Genomic DNA, 10522 nt, shown 5'->3' on the forward strand with positions numbered 1-10522 from the left:
CGTCTGTCCAAGACTATGAGAGGAGGAGAGTGCAGATCCCACAGCCTCACTCCTCCACCTCAACAGCCCCGGCTGCCCCCAGCCCAAAGCCTCGACACCCCCTTCTCAGCCCTCAGGGTCCTTGAACTTGGCCCAGGGGAGGGTTTCGGCCAAAGGCTCCATTTCCCAGTCAATCATTTCCCCACCAACCTGCAACCTTTGGACCATCTTCGAGTTTCTCACAGATGGGCAAAAAAAAGAGTCCTGCCTCTTGCAGGGCATCATCCAAGACCTGAGAAATGGGCTTCATGCCCAGCTGCTCCGGGCTGGTGGCGAGGGGTGGAGTGAAACAACCCAGCCTCTGTCTTCCTCCCGGTGCTGTGTCCTGCGAGCTGTCGCAGCTGCCCCACAGCTGAGTGGGTCTCACCATGATCCAGGAGACGCTCGGGCACCTGCTGCCCGAGTTGGAGCTTGATCCCCGCACCGTCTCCGCCCTGCTCTGCGCCTCGGCAGCAGCTGTCGCAGCGCTGAACTGGATGCAGAGGAGACGGACCCAGAAGAAGATGGAAGAGGCCAGGAGGATGCGGGACCTAGGCCTGCAGCGCATGGCGAAGGCCGTTCAGCGGTTCAAGCAGCAGGTAACGTTTCCCCATAGGGAGAGGGATTGCGGGTGCCCGGAAACGTGCGTGGAGACGGCAGCTTTCACGGGTCGAGGTTGCAGGCATGGGGCTGTGAACTGCTTAGGGCCACCGGGTTTGTAGACTTCGTAGCTTGTGCGCTGACAGCCCGAACCCGCTGCTATGGGGTGAGACGGGGCGTGTGGGGTGGCGGGGGGAACCTCTATCTGACCCGCGTCACACGTGCAGAGCCCAGGGGCCGATCCCAGTCACATCCTCTCCCTGCCACTGGTGGAGCTGGCTGAGAAGCTGAAGGAGGGCTCCCTGTCCGCGGAGAGCGTCCTCTACACCTACATGGACAAGGTGAGCTGCTGCCGTCAGAAAACATTCGATGCGAAATGCTTAAATTCTCGCTTCCCCTTCTCTGCCTTCCTGGGGGCCTTGCACAAGTTCGGCATTTCCAAAGTGCTCTCAGATGCCACGGTGATGGGCTCCTTGGTCATGGGAAGATCCCGGGGGTGAAGGGCACTGTATAAACCTGCTATTCGATTGCTCGTGGATTAAGCTTCTGGGACTGGTAAAGAGGGATTACTGAAAAAGGACTTTTGGTGGAACAGGAATCGAGGTGGAGCTCTTGTTCGAGGTAGTGTGTGTGTGTGCGCACGTGTTGAAGCCCCAGGGAATTAGGCACCATCATGCACCTACTGAAATCCAGTCTCTCCCCAAGTACTACCTAAAATGACTGAGGGTGGAAGGGGAAACTGAGGCACGGAGCATGGAAGTGACTGCCCAAGGCTCCAGGACAACTTGCTAGCCCCTGTCTCACACTGCCGCCCCCCTACAAAGGTCAGGGATAGCAGCAAGTACCTGGAGGCTCAGGGAGACACCTGATGTTCCTCCTTCCCTAAACCCAGTCTTCTGGTTTCTTGCTGCTCCCCTCCACCTGAATACCGGAGAGGTGATCCCCAGTGAGGTGCAGCAGGGTATACCCAGTCTGTTGTTGCCTCGGGTGCCCGGGGGTGGGCGGGCAGAGGGGTTGGAGGAGGGTGTTCATCCCACCAAGGGAAAAGACAAGCCGGCCTAGCTAAAGAGCAGATCCAAAGTGGGTCTGAATGGCTGCAAATGTATTGGTGTGGTATCAGCCAGCATGAAGCCAGGGCTCACACCCAGGCTCTGTGCAGGGACTCAGGGGACATGTGTTTTACTCCATGTGCTGGGCAAGCCACTGTCTGCCTTTTCTGCCTCGGTTTTTCCTTCTGTGAAATGGGGATACTAAACCTTCCCATTCCCCACCCATTTGGCTTGCTTGTTCTAGCTACACTGTGAGGTTTTGTGGGAAGTTACTGTGTTTGACTCTGTGTATGTGTGTTTTGCATGTGCGTGTGTGAATGTGCGTCTTGTGTGTGAATACGTGTGTGTGTAAAAGGGGTGTGCTTTGTGTGTGGTATGTTTGCAAGTGCATGTAGTGTGTGTGTGTGCATGTGCGCACGTGCTGTGTGTGTGCATGTGGCATGTGTGTGGGTGCATGTGTGCACATAGCGCATGTGTGCATGTGCACATGGTGTGTGTGTGTGATTTGTGTGCATGTGTATGTGGGCCATGTGTACATGGTGCACGTGTGTATGCATGGTGCATATGGGTACGTGCAGTGCACACGTGTATGTACATGTGGGTATAGTGCGTGTGTGGTTTGTGTGCACATCTGGTGCACCTGTGTGTGCATGTGTGCATAGTGCATGTGTGCATGGTGTGTGTGCGGTTTGCATGCGTGTCTGGTGCACGTGTGTGTGCATGTGCGTATACTGCATGTGTGTGTGGTTTGTGTGCGCATCTGGTGCATGTGTGTGCGCACGCATGTGTGTGGACACAGTGCACGCGCTCATGGTGCTTGCATATGTGCACGCACATGTGTATGCGTGCGGTGCACGTGTCTGCTGGGCCTCTACTCTGACTCTCACGAACGAACGCTTCTCCCCCCGCGTCCCCGGGAAGGCCTTGGCGGTGACCCGGGAGCTGAACTGCCTGCGCCATGTCATCCCCGAGTGCGAGGAGCAGCTGCAGGAGCTGCAGGGGCAGAAGGAGAAGGGCTTGCTGCACGGCGTCCCCGTCAGCATCAAGGACCACATCGGCTACAAGGTGCGTCCTTTGCCCCTGAGAAGCGGCTCGCTACGTGGGCAACGGAGCCAGGTGTGGAGCCAGCTGCAGCACTGCCCACCCCTTGCTTACCCCCAAGCAGGGGTTAGGCACAAAGCAGAGGAGCACGGAGAGGCTTCAGCAGGACAGGGCTCCAGCGAGCTCAACAGCCACACGATCTCTTCCAGGGGCTCTTGGGTTTCTATCCCCCCATGATGAGAGGAAGCCCCGGTCTGCAGCTGGCTGGAGATGCAGCAACCCTAACGAGTGTCGTTTCTCCTCCCCAAAGGGTCACCTCTCCACCTGCGGTTTCACCCCGTTCCTCGGCCCGCCGGAGCAGGAGAACAGCGTGTTAGTCCAGGTCTTAAAGTGTCAGGGGGCCGTTCCCTTCGCGATCACCAACGTCCCGCAGTCCCTGTTCAAGTAATACGTCGTTGCATGTTCTCCCTTACCCATGCCCTGCAGCTCACAGTCCTGTGCCCGGATGAATCCCGTTTCAGGGTGTTGGTTGTAGCCGCGTCGGTCTAAGGACATAGGATTTGGGTAAACCCGCTATCGTGGGAGTTCAATGATTGACTCTGCCTCCTGCTCCTTGAGCTTGTGTCCTGAATGATTCACTCGTTCATGAGCTGACGAGTGTTTATATACCCAGCAAGGATTGATATCCTCCGTCTCCGTTCAGTTGACACTGGGCTTTGTTTGAAGCGAAGGGAAATGGCAAGACGGGGGAGAAAGAGGGAGAGGAGAGAGCGCTGCGTCCTCTCTGGGACTCTGCAGAGACCCCGGGGACAAAAGCGCTGCCATCTCCCTGCACGTAGGGCAGGGTGACGCTAAGTATTTTCAGTGGTGGGGGACAGGCCTGGGTTGCATTCCCCGCTCTGCCACCGTTTCCTGGGCCTCTTCCATGTCTCTTTCTGCTTCAGCGCCCCAACAGAGGTGTGGGTCTCATAGGGATGTTGGCATATCTGGGGGTGAGGGGCTGTGCCCCTGGGGAAATGGCAGGTTCCTCGGGGCTAGGGGAGAAGCCGGGGCCTTTCCAGCGTCGGGCTGACTCTGGCTCCTCTCTCCCAGCTACGACTGCAGCAATGCAATCTTCGGCCAGACACTGAATCCCTGGGACCATCGCAAGAGCCCCGGGGGCTCCTCCGGAGGGGAGGGAGCGCTGATCGCCGCAGGGGGGTCCATCCTGGGCTTTGGGTCCGACCTAGGAGGCAGCATCCGCCTGCCGTCCAGCTTCTGCGGCCTCTGCGGCCTCAAACCCACGGGCAAGAGGCTCAGGTAGGTGCCGAGCTCCGGTCCCAGCAGGCTGCAGGTGACCTTTGATGGGTCACCGGGGCCGGGCAGCTTCACATTCACTGCTCCCACGCGGGGCGTGACATAGTCGACGATGTCCTCGGGACCAGCGCTCTCGGCGCCCCGCATCCTCCACTCCAGCTGCAAGGTGTCCGGGTCTCACGACCCTCAGAAACCACCTGCAAATCCACTGATTTCCCACCAAGCTGGTGGGAGCCCTCCAAAGTCCTTGCTGCCCACTTCGCCCCCTTATCCTCTGACGTCTCATTGAAAAGATGCGGGAAAGAGTTGGGCCAGTTCATCCATCCCTGCAAAACCTGCCAGCTTAGATGCTGTAGCCCCTCACCCCGCTGTAAGCTGTAGCCTCCTCCTATAGCTGCCAGCGGGATGCGGTAACGGGGGCTCCACGGCCGGTGCTCTGTGGGGTCCGGGGGTGGTGATCACAACACAAGCGGTGCCCTACAAAATAATGAAGGAGCCTGGCTCCCCACGCACCCACTTTCTGCTTTGTGCCCCTCTTCTGCAGCCTCTCCGGAGTGACGGTCCCGGTCCCAGGGCTTCTATCAGGTACGACCCCGCTCAGTAATTTTTCCTTTAAAACCAGGGATGAGGATAGGGGTGGCCCCAGAATTGCCCGAAGTGGGGTGCAGGAGTGGCAACCTATGCTGCACAGGTGGCTGCACTCCCTGCTCCCAGCCTCCTCCAAGCAGACCACCTGTGGGAATCTCTGGGGAGGTTTTTAATGCCCTGAAGCAGGTGAAAATGCCCCTTGCCGTCCTCTTCCCCCCTGCCCCTGCTGCACACTCCTTGGCTGGGGGGCAGGGAAGGGCTGGTCGGGCTCATCTGGGGAGGCGACATGGGGCGTCGCAGACACTGGGATTTGCTTTTTATGACTCCCCGGGGAGCCCGGTTGAGTGAGAATTTAGGCCTGAGCAAAAACTGGTTCAAATCCTACACTGGGATCCCAGCGTTTGATCGGACAAGGGCTGAGAGGAGCTCGATGAGCCCCTCCTTGGTGGACGGTTTCCTCCAGGATCTTCTGCCGGGCTGGGTCCAGCCGCTCGCTCATCATCCCGGTCCTTTTCCCTTCGTTCCTGGCTGACCTCCAGCCGCCTTCATTTCAGTGCCATGTGCGTCCTTCCCTCCTTGCAGTGACGGGAGCGATCGGGCCCATGGCGCGGGACGTGGACAGCCTGGCTCTGTGCATGAGGGCGCTGCTGGGGGATGCCCTGTTCCAGCTGGACCCCACCGTGCCGCCCATCCCCTTCAACGAGAAGGTAAGGCGCCCAGGAGCGCGCCAGCCCGGTGACGTTGAGATGGCGACCGCGAGCAGCAGCTTCCCGGGCGGACACCAGGCTAGCGTCTCACGCCAGCGAGATCGCAGCTTGCTCTGCCATGCATCCAAAGGGGACCTGGTAGTACGGGGCAAGCCCTTTCCAGCTAGGAGATGGTGCAAGAGAGATGCAGTACGTCCCTGCAGGGAGGGGGACGCCACGAGTGCAGACAGAAAGCCAAAAAATGCCGCTTTCAGAGATCAGCGTCTGCAAGATAATTTCCAGCATTTTTTGCCCACGTGGCCCTGGTTTAGCCTCCCTTCCTAGCTGGAAAAGCCTTTCCTGCCAGGAAGGAAGTGGAGAAGGGGAGGGGAGGGGAGGGGAATGGACTGAAGAGGGTAGTTTCCCATGTGCGGACAGTCGGTGGCCCAGGTGGGGAGAGGCTGGGCAGCGGCAGGAGGAGAGGGAAGGGGGCTGTACCATGCCCGAGGCCCCCAGCGCCTGCCCCATGCAACGAGGGGCACGGGCCCACCTGCGCCCAGAGCTTCAGGCCCAGCAGCTTCTGGCCCCAGCAGCACACAGGGATGTGCATGTGCCCATGCGTGTGCATGGCGGGGCCGCATGCCCACCAGCTCCGCCTCAGCCTGAGGGACCAGCACCCACATGCCACGGCGGACAACAGCCCTGGGCGCGAGGCCAGAGCTTGAACCTGCTGCTTTGCTTTCTGCCCCCTACCCTGCACTTCCCATTCGATCTTCTGCTCTGCTTACTGCTCCTTGCCCTATCTGTCACTGTATTCCTGGTTCCCTCCCCGCTCTGCCATGTGCCACGCACAGAGGCTGCCCGTGCCGGTGCCGTTTGTAGCACGCGTGCTCCAGGACGGCCACCCCTGCCATAATCGTAGCAAGTGCCATCAGGCTTGCAGTGGCCGCTGAACCAACCCCCTTCCTAACATCTCCTGAGCCCCGGGGCACAGGCGGTGTCTGACGGCACTTCGGGGGCCAGGAACACCGATTGCCCAGGCCTGGGGAAGGGCCTCCCAGCCCCAAACTACAGTCTTGGCTTCATCCACCTTAACCATCAATCCCCTTTGCTCCAAGCTCTTCTGCGCTTCCACCCCGCTTCGGATCGGGTACTACGAGACCGACGGCTACTTCCTGCTGCCCCCTTGCATGAGACGGGCCGTGCGGGAGACCAGGGACCTTTTGCAGGAGGCCGGGCACATGGTGAGCCCCGCTGTCCCCACCTCTTGCTCCGAGGCTGTGTCTCCCGTCACCCGCAGCAGCCGTCCTGCAAGGCTGCATCGTCTTTACGGTGCAAGGAACCACGCAGCAAAGGCTGGCAGAGGGGAAGTGGAAGTGGGGGTGGGAGGAAGGACCTGACCCATAGTTACAGACCCATAACTGGTTTGCTAGTGCATAGGGAAAGATGCCCTTTAGCGGAGAAGTGGCAGCCAACTCCTTCCCTGTCGCGGGATACCAGGGGGCCTGATGGTGTCCTGCTTGCCTATGGACTCACCTTCTGCTTCGGTGCAGCTAGTGCCCTTCGCTCCCCCGCGAGTCGACTACGTGGTCAACGAACTCTTCATGAGAGGCGCTTTTGCCGACGGGGGCTCCACGTTCGTGGACCTGTTGTGAGTACGAATGCTCCGGCGTTCATCTCCATGCTGGCAGCGCTAGGGGTAGCAGGCAGGGCAGCTGATGAAGGGTGCTGCTACGGGGCAGCAAGGCGGGATCCCGCTGGGCTAGAAAACAGCCTCGCTCAGCTTTCAGTTAGGACGTGCAATGGCTGGAGGTTGATGCTCTGCCTCTGGGCCAGAAGCCAGCGGCACTAGAGTTCCTCCCTTGACTTAAATAGTAACTGCAGTGGAGCTGGGCAAAACAGGCAGCGGAGTATTGCCCGTGATATGCTGTGGCCGGCATCAGAAAAAAGGCCTGGCTAAATCTGGTGCGTGCAGGAACCTTACAAGTGATAGCAGATGGAGCAAGAAATGCTCCCTGCCTCTCTGTGCTTGCCAAGGCTGTCCCATATCGGCTCCCAGCAGCCACAGGACAGCTCGTGAGGAGCCAGCCACGCTGTGCAGAGGGTGAAGCCACGCATGCTTTAATTGCACCCCGTTGCACACCGGTGAGCTCCTTGCAGCGTGCCCTGCTCCAGAGACCCCCCAGCAACCCCCGTAGAGGTGGACACCCGACAGCAGACAGATGCCGATCCTGAAGCTCCCAGGCTATGACTGAAATCAAGAGGTTTGGGGCTGGATTTCTTCCTCCCTCGGTGCCTACGAGGATTTGAACAGAAGGTCGAATCCTGCTTGTGTTCACTGCCGCCCAAACCCAATGGAGCGCCCCCAAGACAATAGATTTCCGCTGGCAAATCGCATCCTCTGTATTGGATTCTCCTCTCACCCCCGTTACGTTGGCATCACTCCCGGCTTAGCACCACATGAACTAGAGCAGAGTCAGGCCCGGGCGTCCTGCAGCATCCAGCAGCTCCCTGCCCTCTCTGTTGCCGTAAAATGATGGGCAGAGTTCATCGCCGGGAGAGTTTGCTTCCAGCCACTAAGACAGCAAAAAATAGTGAGTGACTGGGTGCAAAACACATGTTGTCTCCTCTCCGTCCCCTCTTTTCCAGTGCACAAGACCTTGTGGACCCAGGCTTGAAGCCCCAGGTGAATTGCTATCGGATTCCAATTTTGGTGAAGAAAATACTGGCGCTGTTGGTTAGGCCTCTGGTCAGTCCCTCTTGTATTCGCAGCGGGTGGGTGGTGTTGCAGTTCCCTGACTTTTGGATGAGTTTGCACCTCGGTGGTGAGCCCAAGAGAGGCTTTGATGGGAGGCTGGACACAAGCAACGGTGACACCAAGGAATACACTGCCCAGCGTCTCTCCATCCCACCTTCCCATATACATTCATCTCCAGCTTTCACTGGCCGACTCAAGGGGGGCTGTAGCAAAGATTACTTGAGGCCTGAAAAAACCCAGAGGCTTAAGGAGCGTCTCATGTTTATGAAAAAGCAGGTGACTTCAGAGGTGACCAGGTTTAGAGAGTATGGAGAGAAGGCAGGTGCTAGAAGTACATCCCACCTGGCTTGAATGTCAATGGAAAGTGAAGATGAACTAAGCTAGCAAGTGGTGGATTCTCCTCCTTTCAAGCCCTTGAGTCAAGACTGGAGGCTTTTGTGAAGGTGTAGTTGAGTCAACTTGCTGAGTTTAATACGGGAGGACCCCGGTGGTGTTTATGCCAAAGGTCAGGCCCCGTGGCCTAGCGGTGCCTTCTGGCCTTCAAACACTGCAGCTGCAAATCTGCCCCAGTGACTTACTCCTTGACCCTTGGCCCAAAGTAGCATTGTCCCTGTGAGCCCAACCACGTATCTTCTAGGCCTGTAAGACAGGGAAGCGCTGGCATGAGGCATGGTGGAGGCGAGTCCATCCTCACGTGTGCAGCACCAACACAGTGCACGCACACGGGACCTCTTTGTAGGAGCAATGCTGGTATGCTCTGGCCTGGGTGAACCCCTTCAGCACGCCCTATCGTGCATTTCTGGATGTCGTCTTCCACCCCGGAAGTGCGTTTTGTTAGTGAAGAGCTTGGGGATCTTCCAGACTAAAAGGAGCTGAGGATGGATCCGAAGCCCACCGAAACCGTGACTCACTGGGTTTGGATCAAGGCTTATATCCAGTAGAGCTAGGCTTAGCCACGTCTTTGAAGTGCCAGCAGTGTAAGTTCACTGCCCTAAACCAAGTGACTACATTTAGGGTTCGCTGGCCCAACCCTTGGGGAGAACAGGGTGCTGCACGGTTGGGTCCTAATGGAAACTCGTTTGCCCCCTTTCAGTTCCCACGCCTGGCCAGGCATCTGGACGCGCTGTGTGGAGTCAGGTAAGAGCATGTCGCATATACAGGACTGGGAAAAGGGCAGGTCTGCAGCCAGGGGCTTAGTGCAAAGGAGAGGAAAGCCCTTTCTGGACTGACATGAAGCCCGACCCTCCACTGGTGCTGCTCAGCTGGGTTTCTAGCCCCTCTGGGGTGCTGCCCCGTTAGCTCCAGTCTTTTCTTCCATTTTGTGTTGTTGTGGGTAAATCAACGTGGATTATAGCATGCGCTGCTCCCCCAAGGCTGGAGAGGGATGACACCACATTTGGGGGTCAGGAAAGAGTTTTATGCCATGATCAGACTGGTACAGACTGGGGGAGGAGGGCTGCCTTTCTCTGTAGCAGGGGCATGGCCTCTATGGGATTGCTTGAGTGTATATTAACGTTTGAAGCAGCAGCTCATGGGCTGCCATGATCCCTCTGCTTTCCCTGTACCAGGGTGGGGTGCCGCAGCTTGCATTGCATCAGTTGACCATAGTTTTACAAAGTTTAGAAGGATCTGTCTGAGCTGGTTTGCACAGGGCTGATCCTGGCTCAGGCAGGGGGTTGGACTAGATGGGGGTCCCTTCCAGCCCCGTGGCTCTAGGAGTCCGATTAACCCAGATTCCCTAAGTCTTAAGCTCGTACTTCCACCCCGGATGGTCCTTTCTCTCTCTGGCTCTCTCAGGGGCTGCCTCATTTGTATGTGTGGGCCATGCTGATGGAAACAACCGACAGGAATTTGAAGATTAAATTGCCACCATTGAATTACAAGGATGCACTTATAAGCTTGCAGTGGCAGCACATAGGCAATGCCCCTGCTTTACCCGTGAGAAGTTCAAGGGCATTTTTGATGTTTCAGGTGCTATGCCCGGGGTTTTGTCTAGAGGGATGCTAACAAAGTGTTTAAGGACAAGGGAAGATGGATGCTTGGCTGAGATGGTTCGAGAGCAGGGGCAGACCGGGGAGGGAGCAGACAGCACAGCAGCAGACAGGGCAGCGGCAGAAGCCAGAGCAGCAGGTGGGGCAGGGGAACTGAAGTGGCTCTTGGGGAGCGTATGGGGTTAATTCACGGCACACCAGCCAAAAACGTTGGTCCCCGCTGGTCTAGACAGGTCTGATCAAAGGGGGCAGGAGGGCACAAAAGCCCCCATGGCTCACCAAAAGCATCTGGGAACGTCTCCTAGCTAAAAGGGAGGCGCACACCCAATGGCAGGGGGGGCCATCCCCAGGGAGGACTACACTGCGGTTGATCGGGGCTGCAGGGGGGGTCAGGAAGGCCAAGGCAGAGATGGGACTGGGACTAGCTTCCCGGATCAAGGAGAACAAGAAGTCCTTTTTTAAATACACAGGGGGCAAAAAGAAGGCACCGGGTAA

General features: G+C 57.9%; 1 protein-coding gene and 1 long non-coding RNA gene across 2 annotated transcripts in view; one reads left to right on the forward strand and one right to left on the reverse strand.

Moving 5' to 3' along the window:
• Positions 1 to 6319, reverse strand: part of LOC109286701 — an 11373-nt gene extending 5054 nt beyond the window's left edge. Inside the window, exons 1-2 of the long non-coding RNA XR_002094654.1 lie at positions 6006 to 6319; positions 2906 to 2908 (exon numbers count right to left, since the gene is read on the reverse strand). This is a non-coding gene — a long non-coding RNA (uncharacterized LOC109286701). The remainder of the gene's footprint in view (positions 1 to 2905; positions 2909 to 6005) is intronic.
• The window catches only part of LOC109286696 (vitamin D3 hydroxylase-associated protein-like), a 17819-nt gene continuing 7534 nt past the window's right edge, over positions 238 to 10522 (forward strand). The window contains exons 1-11 of the mRNA XM_019501368.1: positions 238 to 617; positions 846 to 959; positions 2589 to 2732; positions 3019 to 3152; positions 3801 to 4007; positions 4549 to 4589; positions 5175 to 5299; positions 6397 to 6522; positions 6832 to 6929; positions 7928 to 8027; positions 9130 to 9173. Of these exons, the coding sequence (XP_019356913.1) occupies positions 408 to 617; positions 846 to 959; positions 2589 to 2732; positions 3019 to 3152; positions 3801 to 4007; positions 4549 to 4589; positions 5175 to 5299; positions 6397 to 6522; positions 6832 to 6929; positions 7928 to 8027; positions 9130 to 9173 (1343 nt within the window). The 5' untranslated portion in view covers positions 238 to 407. The remainder of the gene's footprint in view (positions 618 to 845; positions 960 to 2588; positions 2733 to 3018; positions 3153 to 3800; positions 4008 to 4548; positions 4590 to 5174; positions 5300 to 6396; positions 6523 to 6831; positions 6930 to 7927; positions 8028 to 9129; positions 9174 to 10522) is intronic.

This window comes from Gavialis gangeticus, unplaced genomic scaffold, assembly GCF_001723915.1.
Source record: "Gavialis gangeticus isolate Ggan-Ray unplaced genomic scaffold, GavGan_comp1, whole genome shotgun sequence".
Classification (NCBI taxonomy): Eukaryota; Metazoa; Chordata; order Crocodylia; family Gavialidae; genus Gavialis; species Gavialis gangeticus.